At 45.4% G+C, this 16428-nt stretch overlaps 2 protein-coding genes across 2 annotated transcripts; both read right to left on the bottom strand.

The window, feature by feature from the left end:
• Positions 1-4753: 4753 nt before the first annotated feature.
• On the bottom strand, positions 4754-6333 carry LOC144377648 (granzyme B-like). Its single transcript, XM_078049048.1, has 5 exons — positions 6233-6333; positions 5694-5802; positions 5411-5507; positions 5250-5341; positions 4754-4888 (listed from the first exon to the last, which is right to left on the bottom strand). The coding sequence occupies exons 1-5, from the start codon at positions 6331-6333 to the stop codon at positions 4754-4756; spliced, it is 534 nt and encodes a 177-aa protein (XP_077905174.1).
• A 6118-nt stretch (positions 6334-12451) lies between these two features.
• Positions 12452-16220, bottom strand: LOC101973046 (granzyme B). The gene is made up of 5 exons (XM_005342802.5): positions 16027-16220; positions 14857-15004; positions 13733-13868; positions 13320-13577; positions 12452-12700 (listed from the first exon to the last, which is right to left on the bottom strand). Exons 1-5 carry the CDS (start codon positions 16079-16081, stop codon positions 12539-12541), a joined length of 759 nt encoding a protein of 252 aa, XP_005342859.1. The 5' UTR covers positions 16082-16220; the 3' UTR covers positions 12452-12538.
• Positions 16221-16428: the final 208 nt, after the last annotated feature.

Below are 16428 nucleotides of genomic sequence, written 5' to 3'. Positions count from 1 at the left end.
AGGGGAACAGTGATGTGGACAGTCAAGACGTCGGTTCCATCCCATGTGTGTGACATGAGCAGAGGTGATCATGAGATCAGGAGAGCTGTAAGGAGGGTCTTTAACATTACAAAAATGTCAAATACAGCCAGGAGCCGTGGTGCACGCCTGTAATCCCAGCGGCTCAGGAGGCTGAGGCAGGAGGATTGCAAGTTCAAAGCCAGCCTCAGCCACTTAGCAAGGCCCTAAACAACTCAAAGAGACCCTATCTCTAAATAAAATACAAAATAGGGCTGGGGATGTGGCTCAGTGGTCCAGTGCCCTTGACTTTAATCCACATTCCAAAGTACATAAAAAAGGTAATACACTATGATGAAGTGGGTTTCATTGCAGGGTGCAAGGTTGGTTCAACATATGAAATTCAATCAATGTAATTCACCACTTAAACAGAATTAAGACAAGAGTGACATGATCATCTGAATAGATGCCAAAAAGGCCTTTGATAAAATCCAACACCCATTCATGTTAAAAGTGGAGAAACTAGGAGTAAGGAACTTACCTCAAATCATAAAGGCCATATAAAAATATATGAAAACTGTGCAACATCTGTAACAATCAGGGAAATCAAATGAAAACTTTGCTACAGTTTTAGTGCATTTTGGATTTGGAAAGAAGCCCAAAGCCAACATCATCCTCATGTTGAATGAAGAAAAACTAAAAGCATTTTCTCTGAAATTAGGAACAAGGCAAATTTATCTACTCTACCACTCCTATTCAATATAACACTTGAAACATTAGCCAAGATGATCAGACATGAAAAATAAATTAAAGAATAGAATTAGGAAAGAAGTTGAAGTATCTCTGTTTGCCTACAATATGATCCTATATCTAGAAGACTCAAAATACTGACAAGAAGATTTCTAGAGCATAGAAATGAATTTAGCAATGTAGCAGGATATAAGTTCAACACCCATAAATCATTAGCTTTCCTATACTCCAACAGTGATTCCGTTGAGGAAGAAATCATGAAAATAATCCCATTCATAATAACTTCAAAAAATTAATCTACCTAAGTAGGTAAAGTGCTTGGCACACAAATTATAGAACACCAAAGAAAGGAATTGAAGGTGACCTTAAAAGATGAAAAAACATGCCATCTTCAATAGACAGAGTCGATATTATCAAAATGGCCAAAATACCAAAAGCAATAAACAGATGCATTTCAATCTTCATCAAAATATTAATGACATTCTTCACAGAATTAGAAAAACAAATCTTAAATTTAACTGGAAGAATCAGAGACCCAGAATAGCCAAAGCAATACTAAGCAAGAAAAGTGAAGCATGAGACCTCACAATACCTGATCTGTAATTGCATATAAAATGGTAGTAACAAAACCAGCATGGTATAAGCATCAGAATAGACATGAAGACAAATGGAACAGAATAGAAGACCCAGAGAGATATTCACATATCCATAGCTGTCTGATTTTGACAAAGGCACCTCTTGGAGAGAAGATAGCCTGTTAAAATAAATGGTGCTGGGGAAACTGGATAGCTATCTGTAGAAAAGTGAAATTAGATTTTCTCTCCCACCATGCACAAAGGTCAGATTGAAATAGATCAAAGACTAGGAATTAGACCAGAAACTGTACAACTGCTGGAAGAAAACATAGATTCAATACTCCAGCAGGTAGTTGCTGGCACCAGCTTCCTTAATGAGACCCCAATGAATAAGAAAACAAACAAACAAACAAAAAACAAACACCAAGTTTCAATTAGCGGGATGCCATCAAACTGAAAAGCTTCTGTACAGCATAGGAAATGATTAAGAGTGTGAATAGTTTGCTCACAGAACAGGAGAAAATTTTGGCCTGCTAATCCTCCAATAGGGGATTAATATTTAGAATATACAAAGAACTCAAAGCCTTAACACAAAACACCCCACCCCCACAACATAGCCAATTAATAAATGAACAAAAGAACAAAATGGAACTTTCTCAAAAAAAAGAAAGAAAGAAAGAAAGAAAAGAAAAGAAAGAAATTAACACAAATGGACAAGATATATATGAAAAAATGTTTTGGGCTGGGATTGTGGCTGAGTGGTACAGCGCTCGCTGAGCACCGGGGTACCTGGGTTCAATCCTCAGCACCACATACGAATAAAAGCATTGTGTTGTGTCCATATACACCTAAAATATGAATGTTAAAAAAGGGTGCACCATTTGTAGACTCAGGGAAATTAAAACAAAACTGTCCTATGATTTCATCTAACTCAGATTGGCAACGATCAAGAATACGAACAATAATAAATGTTGGCAATATTGTGGGCAGTAAAGGAACACTTGTATATTGTTGGTGGCATGGCAGAGCACTACAAGCACTCTGGAAAGCAGTATGGTGACCTCAAGGAACTAGGGATAGAACTACCATATGATCCAGCTATCTCACTTCTTGCTATTTTCCCAAAGGAAAGATTTACATACAAAGCAATACGACCACCTCAATGGTTATAGCAGCACAATGCACAATAGCCAAATTATGGGATCAACCCAGATGCCTGTCAGTAGATGAATGGATTAAGAAATTGTGGTATATATTTATTCAGTGAAATTTGACTCATCCATAAAAAGAATGACATTATGGCCAGCAAATGGATGGAAATGGAGAATATCATGCTTATAAGCCAAACTCTGAAATCCATATGTTGAATGTTTTCTGTCTTATGCCAAAAACTAGAGTAACATTAAGGGAAGTGGAGGGAAGAATAAATATTACAAATAATGAAGCAAATATAATTAATTATACCAATTAATAATCTGGTTAATTATGCTGATTATAATTAATGAGTAGATATACTAAAGGAAGTCAAGTAGAATGGAGAAGTTAGATGGGAGGGAAAAGCCGGGAGTGAAAAAGTTGGCATTATGAACTGAAATTGATTTTCAGGTATGTGTGAGTTTTTCATATGAACCCACATACTATGCATAAAGCTGCAATAAAATATATTCAAAACAGATTAGAGGAAGGTTACATTTTTTTAAGCACACATAAGCCTGCCTATCTTGGTTCAATTGTGGGTGTGGCCAGGCCTTACTAAAAACTAGGGTAACTTTTCACAATGGCCCAGGCTTAAAGTCAGACCCCAGACTTCAGGGAAATGTGAAATATGTTTAAAGTCTGAGTTTCTGTACAAGGGCCTTTCTCATGCCATAAAGTTAAATCAGGACAGGCCTGATCACAGTCTAGTCCTCCTCACCATCTTCCTTGAGCCTCATGGGAGGCTCTTAAACACTGACAGGTAGACCGGTACACTGACAGGACTAGAAAGTCTCTATTTCCTCTAAACCCCATGATCAGTAGTTCTTAGGTCTGCTGTGATAATGCTCTCAAAAGTGTACCATGTAACACCAAGACAATTCAAAAGAGTTTTATTATCTTGACAAGAAGATGACTCTGATTCTTGTGTATTTAAAACCCAGATCCAGATGAGAAAAGCCACTCAAGCAAAGTGACATCCAAATCAGATAAAACCACATGGATTACATGATGACTGCTGTTTTGCAGGGACCCTACTGCCTGGCACACAGTATTTGCCCAATGAGCATTGCTGTATTGGTTGATGGCAGAATGTTGCTTCCTTCCTGCTACAGAGGCAGGCAGTCTCACATAGATGGGCATTTTGGTTCAGGGTACCAATCAGTGAATTCTGTCCCAGGCTGTCAGTGGTGCCCAAATGGAAGAGCCTGCAAGAGTTCAGGCTGTTGAGTGTGACCTGTCTTTGTTGGGCTCTGAGCTCAGGAGCAAAACTCTGCATGAGGAGGACTGATGTGGGCTTGACCCGAGTGAAAGCTCTGGACTAGGGTTTTGAGGTCATTCCCTGCTTCCTGGTCCTTCATGAATGGGGCATAAGATAAGCTAGGGCTCAAGATCCATCAAGGATGAGAATCTTGATGAACACAGGATAGAAAGTTCACTCCCATCCTCACAGGTTTCCAGGGAACCTGGACATGGGAGGTGGAGAGAAGCTGGCTCAGACTAAGATGGAAGATCATTTGGGGTTGTGGGAGGATGGGCTGATGGGAGACCAGAGACTGTACTGGCTGTGGCCCTAAGACAGGGCCATGACAGCCACTTAAAAAGCATTTGAGGGCACTGAAAATTCTTCCTGAAAATCTTCATGCTTCCAAGCTGCCAGTTGTGCTGATTTGGAGAGGGAGCCCTGCATGAACCATACCTTTCCAAAAGCCACATATCCATTTCCACTAGGTGGGAAATATAATTCCCTTTACAAATCTGGGGTCTTTTATGTTTTCACAGTAGCACAGAATCAAGGTGGAGTCAGGGTGTAGGTACAGAATGTGGTAAGATGGCATTGTAGGAATGAGTTTTGTCTAGAGAGGGTCCTTATTCCTGGGTAGCTTAAACTCAACCTGTTGCAGGGAGCTGGCATTGGGACAGGTCATTTGGAGCTACTATCAACAAAGCATGGTTTCATATTCTAGAGGTGGAAGGTGGAGTGTCCCTGAGGGGAAGCATGTAAGGAATCATAAATGTAAACAGATCCTGCTGGACATGCAATCAGAACCTTACAAAATGTTATGCTGGTGAAGAAAGGAGGAATTTAGCACTTCTGTTCTAGAGATGAAAGTTTATTAAGCACCTGGCAGTGTCCCCTCTACTCCTCTACCCAGTGCACTTTGGGCCTTGGTTCAAGAGAAGATGAATATCAATTCAGGAGGCTTCTCAGTCTTGTCCCTGGAGTTTGAAGGATTTCATTGTTTTTTTTCAATCCAGCGCTGAAAGCTTGAGATCCTGGTGTAGATACTTGGAGGTGTCCCTTTCTCTTTCCCAAAGGACACAATGCCCTGGGCCACATTTTTACACACTAGAGGACCCCCAGAGTCTCCCTGTGGGTAGAGAGATCAACCCTGAGCTGGCTTGCTCCAATTCTCACACCATCTCCTCCCCATATGGTTGGAACTGTTAGAGGGTTGTGTTTGTGAATTCACAAACAGGGCAGTCCTTGTTCCCTCATTCAGTCCGGGGGGCTCCAGCCTGACCCTGACTATTCCCTCCAGTTGACTGATGTCTCTCTTTCTCCAGTAAGTCTCTGTCTATGAAGTGACAATGGGCATCTAGTCTCCACAGACCCTCAGTGATGAAAGGCAATTTGAGGAGAAACAGGGGCATGAGTATTTCCCTTTGCCCTGTTTCTCCTCAAACCTTGCTGTGCTCAAGGCAGGGAATAGCCAAAGCAGGTGAACTCACCTGAAAAGAATTCTTCTTCTCTTTTGGGTTCCCCACACAAATCTGGATGGTGGAGTTGTATGATTTTGTGTAACGAGAGAGACATTCCATGTCTTTTTAAATTTCAAGCTGTACCTCATGCAATTTTGTTGTGGGTATGTTTTGGCCAATGCTTCCCCAACCAGCCACAGTGCACACCATCCCTGGTATAACCTGGGAATGTCCTGAGGGTAACTTGAGGAGGCTCACTTCAGCAGTCAACTTGGCCTTCTTTTTCGACTAAAGGCAGATAAAAGGCATTCAGATGAAACAACAGCCCACAAAACTCCAGTCATGGGATTGCCTTCTTCATGGCACTGGGACAAGAGAAGGCTTCATTTTAGGAAGGATGGTTGAACAGAAGGACAGCAGATTTAATCCTCCAGGATCGATGTGTGCAAGACCCATTGGAATGGCATTCCTCACCTGCAGTAACATGATGTCATTGAAATAGTTGCTGTTGTAATCCGGGATGATCTGCTGGGTCCTCTCATTGTCTTTGATGTTGTGGGCCCCCAGGATGACAGTGATGGATCTGCTCCTAGAGCATACAGGGAGATAGAGTCACAGGGGATACAGCTCAGGATCCCTGAAGGAAAATGTTTACTCAGGGCTGGGCAGGGTGAAGTTGGGAGGACGTGTAGGGGAACAGGATTCTGGGCTGAGTGTCTCTGGCAGCCAGGGCTGGTGAAGTTCCTGGAGCAGATGGAGTGTGCTCAGTCATGCACAGAGCTCAGGTGTCTCCAGGTGAGACTCTGGATTTCTCACATGTGCACTCTGGGCTCTTGGGGAAAATCTGCCTCCTTCCCATCCAGCCTTGATCCACGTTCTCCCTTTGTATAAGAAGTCACCTGCACTGACCTGCTCCTCACTTCCCATAGCTTACCTGCCCTCCACAGAGCTCTTGTCTTCAGCCCCAAAGGAGAGGATTCCCTGTGGGGTTTTCTTTAGATGTGTGAACTCACCTTTTCCAGCAGTGGGCTGCTGTGAGGACAAAATCCTCACGTACAAGGAAACCCCCACATCGTTTTGTTTTAGTTAGAGTCTTGATCTGAAGAAATGCCATGTAGGAATGGGAATGATGCACAGCTTCCCGGCCCCCGATGACTTTCCCTGAAAGAAAGGTTCTGTCCTGCACTTGGTGCTCATGGAGCCAAAGGCTGAAGAGAGGAGACTGGGATCAACTCCAGGGAGGGAAGGATTGAGTGTGGTGGTTTTATCATTTAGGGTTGTGGGGTTCATTGTCCTTGTTTAGCAAAGAATTGACGAATAGGATGTAGAGAAAGCAAGCAAGCAGCAGGTTTATTGCCAAAGGGACAGAAAAATGGTTCTGAATAGAAGGGTCCCCAGAACTGATATCGAGTGGGGGAAGTTTTGGTTTGTTCCTTTTTATGGTCTCTGGAATTTCCTCCTTTCTTTATCTTATCCCTGTTCACCCTCTGCTCACTATTATTGATTGGTGTCTGTCTGTGCATACTTCTGTTTTACTTATTCTATTGGGTCCCCCAGTTAGGAGCACAAACAGAGAAGTCTCTATCTGATTGGGTGCCTGGCTTGTGTCCTCAACCACTTTCATCAAGCAGGAAGTTGACCTCACCAAAGACCCTCTCCATGCTCCTTTGTTCTGGCCCTGCCCGTGGTCTCCTCACTTGCCGTGCAGTCCTGGTTGCTCAAGTCCTTATATATGTCCCTAGGGGCAGGGTCTCAGTAGCCAGCAGCAGCAAACATGGGCCCTGAGTGTTTGCCAGGCAGAATTCCTGCCTTGAAGAGTGACCCACAATCCTCAGATACTCCTTCTGATGAAGAGCAGGGCAGTCCTTGCTCTGTAATTCCTGCTTCAGGATTTGACTGACAGGATTTGAGTTGACTGACAGGATTTGAGTTTGGAACAAGCAGCAAAGTCCCTAAAGATCCTGGTCAGTCCTTTGTCTGAAGTGTCCCAGTCTTCTTTCCCCTCTTGTTTCCCTGTTAGTTCTCACTGAGCTCCTACTGGTTTTGCACATAAAGTCAGGATGCTGAGTCGTGTTTGATGTTTGTCTGCTGGAGGCAGACACCAAGTAGGTGCCCAGTAAAGGTCTTGGATGTGTGAAGGAATGGCTCCTGATTAGCCTGTGGCTGAGGGCTACAGGGGAATGCTAGTGAGATTGTAAGCATCAGGGATGATGGGGTCTGGCAAAGCCATTGCACTCACTTGTAAGCGAAAGAAAGACCTAAAAGAAACTGAGGCTAAACCAAGGCACATATAACTGTTAAGGAGACAAAGATGCCAAGGATTCTGAGATCAAATGGTTTCCAGGTTTTTTCCTGTGCACCCTGAGAATGACAAACTTTGTAGAAGCAGATGGACATTTTTAGAACAATACTGGGCTTTACCTTGATCACAGAGGCCAGCCCTTTTCTCTAAGCTGCCCTTATTCATTCTTTCCTGTTTGTAAATGTACTTTCAAATGTCTTTGTGATAGGACCTGCTTTCCAGATGGAAAGGGTAGAGCTAGGGAAGGGATAATTGCCAATTGGCTCTTATGGAGACCAGCCTTCTAACCTGCTCCTTCCTTGTGCTTCCATCCCCATGAGACCTGCCAGTCTTTGGGTGAGGTTTACCTTACTGTTTAGAAAGTTGCTGGAGGTGCACCTGAGTCAGGATGGTGGGGTGCAGCATCTGAGCAGGGCTGAGCTTGGGGTTGGGCTTCAGTTGTTGGGGATAGTCACTCACCTGCCTCTGTCCTTGGGCACAGAGGAAAGACCAACAGGAGCAGGAGTGGCTTCATCTTCCCAGGAAGGCCTCTCTGGTCAAAGAGGTTGGTGCGTCCTCCTGGTCTTTAAACTCCCAGTGTTCTCTTCTGGTGTGTGGGGGCTTTTTCCTCTGAGATGATCTCAGCCTTCCATCACTGCCTGATCAAAATCTGATGGTTGGGTAATAATTTGGCCAAGCCTAAGCACCCATCACTCTTGATTCAGTGCTGATCACAGAAACAGAAAACTGGAACCTGTGGTCAGAAGTTAGGGTTGCTGGAAGTGTTACATTGGCCAGTAGTGGGTACTGGGACTCAGTAATCTGCATATCCTTGTGATAGATCCAGGAAAGTATTTATTTCCTTGGCTTTCATTGACTTTCAGGATGATCATTTGATGAAACCCTTTCCTGTGTAAGAGTTGGATAAATGGAGATGAGCCTCTTTGGCTATGGCAGAGGATACAAAAATGTTAGTAAATAGAGAAGATGGAGGGGCTGTGGTTAGAGGGATGGGCAGAGTGGGGTGGGAGCAATGCTAAAGATGGTGTGCCTCAGTTGCCCAACAGCTCAGTGGTTCAAAACCACAATGACAGGGTGAAAGCCAGCAATAGGTTGGTCTCAGCTGGATTGTGTCAGCAGGGAGCCTGGTAATCCCATGATTTTTTCCTTTCTTGGGAGTTCTATAAGGAGAATTTTTAGGGTCCATGGCCAAGAAGGCTAGAAAGCCATTATGAGAAGGGGTCTTATGTGATTTCTGAGAAGCTGTTCAGAAGACTCTTACCTCAGATATCCTCCCTGGTAGGATTCTTCACCTATAGCGACTTCAACCCTATTCTTGAAGATTCTCAACGGTATCCATTTCTGTGCTGCAATTGTCTTTCACTGATGTTCAATTATTTTGAATGCCCTTTCTCCTGGAAGTCTGTCCCAATCACCCAGGTACCATAGGAATCCACTTATTTTACAGTTGATTAATTTCTCAAGGATTAAGACCTTTAGGCCAACAAAGTCAAGATTATGGAGATAGATGAAACATTGCTTGAGTGTGAGCCACTACATGTGATAGTCAAAGGAAAAACTGTTACCAGCACCTCTTTGTTTCTGGAACCAGGTATTCTTCCTGTGCAGAAACACAAGCATGCCTTTACTGCTGGCTTAAAGCTAGTGCAGCATCTCAATCTCACAGGTGGTGGTCTGTCATCTGTCCTTGTTATCTTCCATGGACTCTTTCACAATTTTATCAGTTTAGCTGCTTCTGGGTGATAGGGCACATGAACCTACTTCTGCACTTCTCTTATGGTGAAATATGTTTGTTGGTAAAAAGCAGTGTTGGGTGAGAGACAGTACACCAAAGAAGTCCTGTAAGTTCTGTAGCTGATCCAAGAATGGTGCTGGGAGCAGTATGGTGTCGGGCTGGGAAACAGAATTATACCAACACACAATCCCCAAACACATGAGCAGACCTTGCATTCCATTGGTTCTGTGTCCTACTGGGACCATGTTGCAGCTCTCTCCCTGGCTGTTCTGGGATTTGACTTCCAGTGGGCCTGGAGGAAAGGAGGGATTGGGAAGTGGATCTTGGTGAGTCCAAGCATTTCCTGTCTTAGAGATTAACCCATTGAGTCCCAAGTTCAGTTCTGTGACTATTTCAACAAAAGCATCATGGGTGTATTAAAATAGGTTGTAAATAATAATCTGGAGCTTATATATATGCTCCCAATGTATGTATGTGTATGTATATGTGTGTATTCAAATGCCCTAGAATTTACCTGTGGCTTACCATGAATGGATAGACTTCTAAAAACATGAAAAAGATTTCAAAGTTACTATAAGTGATACATTTGTTGCTTAATTGTGTTCAGTTTCTGGGACTATGGGGAAAAATGGGTGAGATAAAGAAAGGGGTTCCCTTCAAATGGGAAGACTGGGGGTTCTTTCTCAGACCAGGAAGAGGGGAAGGAGTCAGCCTGTTTAAGGTGCTCACCTGCCTCGTAGTCCATTCATTTGTGCTTTTGAGTGGTTTCAGCACAGAGACTTTCTCTCTAGGGCAGGTTCTGAGCAGAAAGCAACTCATCTCATGTCTGGAGATGCTGGGAAGCCATCCTAGGCTGGGTGTTAGAAGAAACATAAGATCCCTTTCTGGCATGTAGTGCGGGGATCTTCCAGGTCTGTCCCACATTGTGTGATACCTTTGGTCAGTCATTACCCTTGGACATTCCTTTCTTCTTCCTCTTCCTGAGGAGGTTAAAGGCCTACAACAATAGTTTTGAAAGTTATTGAAACCACAGAACCTTTTCCTCAAAGGAGATGCAACTCCTAAATTGGATATGTAGGCATATGACCAAGTCACTTTTCTAAATACTATTTTTTGTTTGCTTTTTCTTCTGTGTTTTCCTTTTTTTATTTTTCCAGTGCAGGAGCCTGGTCCTAGCATGTCTTAGATGCAGGATTTCTTTCAGCCCCAAATGCAAAGCTGTGTGACATCCATTGCTCTTTGCTTATAGAACATCATTATGAGATTGTGTGGCAGCATGATTTGTACACAATGGGATGGAAAAGGGCATACTTTTGCGAGTTACATAACTGAAGAGAGAGATTTTTCTCCATGTCTAAAAAGAATGTAGTGTGGTGTGTGTCTGGGACAAGGGGGCATTAATTTAGAGCTAGAACTTGTGCTAAACTTCCAGTGCCCCATATTAATGAGCAGACCCTGATCCAGGGCTGCGGGGTTAGCCACACATAGGCATACCTTTATTTAACAAAAAGTTACACACCATATCCAAGAAGGAACTTCGCACCAAAGACATTCCCAGGTGGCACTGGGGACATGGATGGGAGCAGTAACCATGATGGCCTGAATATTAGAGCCATATTTCCATTTTCCCATGCCCCAGGAGCCTCCCTGATTCATGTTGTTCTGTATGGCAGGGGTGCAGTAATGACGGGGATTTTGTTTCTGAGCAGTCCAACTGGATGTGTGTGTGTGTGTGTCCTTCATTGTGAATCTGTACACTTGCATTTATATCTGCTACTTTGAAAACAAATGAAAGTAGGCTGCCCTGGTAATCTTCTTTCCTATTTGTTGCCCTCTCTCATAAAAAGGATGCTCTGGTGAATAGTTCAGCAGCTTCACATCCACAAACCAAATGATGAAAGTCGCTTCCAAATTTCATACTCTTTGTCCTAGAGCATCATGCAATATCATATTCATACTGCCTTTAACTGGAAATAAAACTAAGATATGAATTCTGATTTCTAATGGATTTCTCACATAGGTCTATGCCTTATGGACTGATAGGGAGGGTGGAGCAGGAAAATTTTGAAAGTCCCCAACACTGTCCATTCCACTTGGGTCTGTTACTGTGTTAACATATATCCCCAAGTTCTGGCCATTATGAAGTGCTCAATGAGTGTGATTGATGGAAAAAGCTGTGTTTCCCAGTCCTTCTTCAGAAAGACACTCTTTTCTGGAACTTTCACAACTGATAAAGCCTAGCTGACTAGCAGGGAGTCTCAGGCTGCAGGCCAGCTGTGACCAAGAGGAACAAGCTGAAAGAGGCTTAGGCTGCTGAGTGATCAGGTGGCCAGTGGACCCTGAGCACAAGGGAGGACATCAAGCTGAAAGTGAGGGCTTGCTTTAGCTGTGCCCAAGTGAAAGAAGGACCAAGTGTTCTGGAGAGAGATCCTGCCAGCCAGGTCCACCATGGGCCCTGCACGATGCCAGCACTGCCTTGGTTCTTATGATGTCCTCTCTCTGCCAGGGCATGAGCTGGGTGGGCACCCCAATGGAAAGGCCTGATGGAACCCCATGTGGATCTAGGAGTCCTAAGTGGAGGGATTGGAGTAAGGAAGCAGCCCAGATCAGTGTGGCCTGGAGTGGAGTTGATAGAATATGAGCAGGGATGGGGAAGAATGGGCAGCCATGAGGTTGGAGGTCAAGGTGGACCCTAAACTCAGAGAAGGGCAGAGAAGGAATGTAATTCCATGTGAGAATGAGGGGCTATTCAAGGACTGTCCCTCTTAAGGCTAAACCTGGGGAAGAGAAATATCCTGTTTAGGAGGGCCCTTCCTGTACCCAGGAGGTAGGACCATGTCCTTGAGCAGTGACCTCAGCTGTGCCTACCTGGCCTCCAGGACCCATGGTGCTCTCCCCTTCCTCTCTGTCCCCTCATACAAGGGAGCAGGTAGAAAACTCACCATGAGACCCAGCACAAGAGCCATTTAAAATTTCTTCTTGTGGTGCTCAGCTCCAACACTGGCAGAAAGGCAAGCCTCGGAGATACTGGAGGGGTGGGAAGGAGCTGGGTCACAACTTTGTGTGGGGTTTAGGCAGGTGTTGAGGGAGAGAGTGGAGGGAAAAGCAGCAAATAGGAGAACTGTGTCATTGGCTGCCTGGCACACAGACCCTGTGAATGAAGGCCAGTGAATAAAGAAGAGACCAGCCTTCCCACATTGCTAAGGGACATTTATTCAGTTGTGGGCACCTCCTCCAGGGTGATTCTAGACTCAGTTCTGGGAAAGGAGGTTAGTTACAGAGTTAGTCTGTCTCCTGCAGTAGGTGGCTTTCCATGGTTTCCTTTATCCACTGTAGGAATCTGGAGACTTTGGTGTAGACGCCTGGAGGTGTCCCATTATTATTTGTATAAGAGACAATTCCTTGGGCCACATGGTTACACACAAGAGGGCCTCCGGAGTCCCCCTGTGAAGAGAGAAGAGGGAGGACTGAGCCTGTATCCTCCTGGTTGGATCCTCCTTGCCATCTCAGGCTCCCTCTCAGACAAGGACGACCTGTAGAGTCTGTGTTCAGAGGACTATTCAGGACTCTAAGGGCCCTCAGCTGATATGTTCTAACTGTGGACATTGTTATTACTTCACCTCCCTCCTGGGTTCAGCCTCTATCCTGCTCCCCAGGTTCTGAGATCGTCTCACTTTGAAAGTGTGAGGGACCACTGCAACAGTGGTGTTCAATGTTGTGGAAGCAGGTGAGTGGCACAGACACCAGCATGGAGGATGAGCCCAGGGACCAGGGTGGGTGCCAGCACTGATAAGCCACTTAGTGAGAGCAACTGCACACATAGGTGCACAGGTCTCAAATGCCTGTGAGCTGAGGCAGTGTGGAGCATTGAAAGCTCAGCTTTCCAGGCAGGCTTCATTCAATGCAGGCCCTAGGTACTCCCAGCTGCACCCTTCTTCTCTTTCCAGGGAGAAATGACAGCCAACTGGGTGAGGGAGGCTCATCCTGCCTGGTCTCCAGGCCCCAGATCTTCCCCTAAATATCTCTCTCCTCAGAGCCAAGAGAGACAGACACTCAGTCTCACCTGAAAAAAAGCATTTTTCTTCTTTGGATCCCCCGCACATATCTCTATGTTACTATTGTAATTTCTGAAGAGTTTCTTGCACACCTGGTCCTCCTGCAATGTCAGTTCCACCTCCTGCAGTGTGTTGGGGTAGTTGCCATTTGTGGCCATTCTCCCCCAGCCAGCCACAAGGCACACCTTCCCAGGCTTCACCTTGTCCTTGTCCCTGGGCAGCTTGATAGGCTGCACAGTTGCATTCAACTTGGCTTTTTTCTCTAGCTATGGGGGGAGAAGAAAAAGAGTCCAGTTCAGACAAGGGCCTCTGGGCCTAGACACCATGATGGCCAGGATGGAAGTGAGTAAAGGGGCAGGGTCATGGTGGGAAGGTACCATCTGTACTAGGGAGGGCAGAGGCAGCTGGGAGGGGGACATACCTGCAATAACATGATGTCATTGTGGAAGGATTGATTGTCATAATATGGATGGGGGATGGTTCGTTTCACTGGGATGACCTGATGGTTCTCCTCCTTGTTTTCAATGTTGTGTGCCCCCAGGGTGACGCACATTGGCCTGCATAGAGAGTGCAGGGGTCATGGGTGATGTGGAGTCATAAAGAATACATCTAGGAGCTGTGAAGAGCAGGCTACAGCAGGGCCAGGGTAGAGCTGTAGCTGAGGAGGAGCAGAGAGGACAGGAGGCCTTGGGCTGAGTGACAGTGCCCTCTGCTTCTTAGCATTGAGGTAGTTAGAATTCTGAGGCCATTGATATCTGAATCATAAGTTCTCAGGATTCAATCATGCCCAGGAAAACACATGCAATTTTTTTAGTTTCCACTTCATGGCAAAGCATGCTCCTAGCTCTTTCTTTGGCAGGGTTGGCCACACAGGTCTTTCTTATTCAGTAGTGCCTCTGGAGTCGGCCTGCCTACCCCTTGTAAGACTTTTCCCATCCTCTTTTCCATCCCTGAAGTTATCTCGTGTACATATTCTCCCAGGGATCTGTGTGTGTACTGAGTACTGAATATGGAAAACAACAAACTGCAAAATTGTATGGCCTGAGAAATGAGAATGAGGATGAAGGCAATATATTGATCCCTTCCCAGTACATTCTTTCTCAGGGAGGAGATATTTATCAAGCATGGAATGGCAGGTTCTGGAAAGAGGGTAAAACATTGATCCTTCTCAAAACAAATCCTAGCCCAGTCCCTCCATCTGGCCCAATAAATATAAATCCTAAATACTGACCACTGACCCAGAACCCTCCCCTTGGCCCACGTGATAACAGATCTCAAATTCCTGAGTGCCCAAACTGATTCGCTTATTAATTAAAATCACCTCTCAGGGTAACCTATGTAAGCATAAGCTCTCACTTTGGCCAGTAGCTCATTTTCTACCAGGAAAGTGAGTCCATCAGAGGTGTGACTCTGTTCCTGAATATAGGCTTTTGCTGATCTGTGAAGTTTGTGTCTAGCCCAGTCCTTTTGTGCTAACATTGAGAAGGAGTCAGGGATATCTCTGGAATGTCTCCAGGAGGGTCTGGGTTGTTTCCTGCTACTCACCTCCCTAAGCAGTGAGCGGCCGTCAGCACAAAGTCTTCTCTTATCAGGAAGCCACCACACATCTTCGATTCACCCTGAGCAACAAACTCAAGATAGGCCATGTAGGGGCGGGAGTGGGGCTTGGATTCATGTCCCCCGATGATCTCCCCTGAAGAAAAAGTCACCTCACTTGTGTGCACCCCCTGAATCCAGCAGATGGGCATCTGTTTCATGCCTCCAGAACTGTGGGGCATTTGGGAACCTTGGATGACCTGAGTCTGGGCAGGGGCTGAGGGATGGGGCCTCACCTTACTTTTCTGGAAAAGGTAAAGAAAGCAGGTGTTGGTCTACAAATTCTTCCTCCTGACATAGGTGGAGTTGAGCATACATTTTTAGGGACAATGAAATCCCAGAGGAGCCTTCTGTTTCTGGAAATTTCTGAGGCCCTCCTGAGTGCTGTGCTGCCTAGGCACTGGCTGCTTGCTAATGGCCAGGATTTCAGTTCACTCTAGATGTTGTTCTGTCCTATTTCCTAGGCCTGACATGTATTTGATGGGATACACAAAGGAATGGATCCAGTTTGTCTCTGGGTGAGGGTTGGTAGGGCAGTGCTGCTGGGGTTCTGGAAAGCAGAGAAGTTAGTGTCTGCCACAGTGGCTCCTACTAGAAAACAAGGAGTCACCAGAGGTCTGGGAAGAGAAACAGAGTTGGAGAAAGGGATGGAGTGGCTTGGGACTGAGAAAAGGAAATTTTCTGGGGACTTTGATTCCAGCATTTCTGGGGTCTCCTGGGCTCTAGAGTTCTCTGCTAAGCAATTGGAAGGGGTGCACCTGTCTCACCCCAGACACAGGTGCCAGACCCACTTTGCCCCTTTCCAGGAGAATTGAACATTTCCTCCCTTCCACCCTCTGGGGTGCACTTGTAGCCAAGCCCCACTTTCCAGATGACCAGAATGGTATCTAGGCAGGGGACTGAATCCACTGGCTCTTCTTTCAAAAAGACTTCTGCCCCTTATGTTCCTGTTGCTAGCTTACCCAGTGTCTCTCTTGGGGTTCTGCAGTGGGGTTGGAACTGGGATTCAGAAGGCTCTGGGTAGAAGACTGTATCAGGGGTTGTGCAGAAGGGATATAGGAGTTCTGTGCCCCCCTGTGGGTTAGGGTTGGACCTCTGAGGGAGGGAATGGTCACTCACCTGCCTGTGCCTTGGGAGGCAGAAAGAAGGCCAACAGGAGCAGGAGCAAATGCATCTTCTTAGAAGGACTTGTGGAGCTTCGTCCTTGTTTTCTTTTAGTCCCCAGGGGCAGAAGAAGGTGGAGTGGGCTGTGAGATCTTGTGTTTCTGTCTGTTTTTAAGGCATTTCATCATAGAGGGCTTTATATGAGAGCTCCCTACCCCCACTGCCTGGTCTGATGACATCTTCTGAGTGGTTGTGGGAGAACAGGCAGTGACCACATCAGTACCCAGTGCTGATGATTCACAGTGCACCACCTGTTCCAGCTCAGAATGAGAACCCAAGAGAATAACGTGGAGACTGTAGGATGTGGTGTTAGCCAGTGAAGAATTCTGGGTTCCCAGTGATAATACTATCCATGGC

This window comes from Ictidomys tridecemlineatus, chromosome 5 (assembly GCF_052094955.1).
Source record: "Ictidomys tridecemlineatus isolate mIctTri1 chromosome 5, mIctTri1.hap1, whole genome shotgun sequence".
Lineage (NCBI taxonomy): Eukaryota > Metazoa > Chordata > Mammalia > Rodentia > Sciuridae > Ictidomys > Ictidomys tridecemlineatus.
The sequence above is the reverse complement of the archived record's forward strand: the minus strand, read 5'-3'. Positions and strand labels throughout refer to the sequence as shown.

What these genes read in the sequence shown, in the direction of transcription:
- LOC144377648 (XM_078049048.1), bottom strand. Translation starts at nt 6,333, where the DNA reads ATGGCATTTCTTCAGATCAAGACTCTAACTAAAACAAAACGATGTGGG. An exon ending in GCAGCCCACTGCTGGAAAAG is followed by an intron (nt 5,803 to 6,232) that starts GTGAGTTCACAC and finishes CTCTAGGAGCAG; the next exon opens with ATCCATCACTGTCATCCTGG. An exon ending in GATGGTGTGCACTGTGGCTG is followed by an intron (nt 5,342 to 5,410) that starts GTTGGGGAAGCA and finishes AAATTTAAAAAG; the next exon opens with ACATGGAATGTCTCTCTCGT.
- LOC101973046 (XM_005342802.5), bottom strand. Translation starts at nt 16,081, where the DNA reads ATGCATTTGCTCCTGCTCCTGTTGGCCTTCTTTCTGCCTCCCAAGGCA. An exon ending in GCCGCTCACTGCTTAGGGAG is followed by an intron (nt 13,869 to 14,856) that starts GTGAGTAGCAGG and finishes CTCTCTATGCAG; the next exon opens with GCCAATGTGCGTCACCCTGG. An exon ending in ATGACATCATGTTATTGCAG is followed by an intron (nt 13,578 to 13,732) that starts GTATGTCCCCCT and finishes CTCCCCCCATAG; the next exon opens with CTAGAGAAAAAAGCCAAGTT.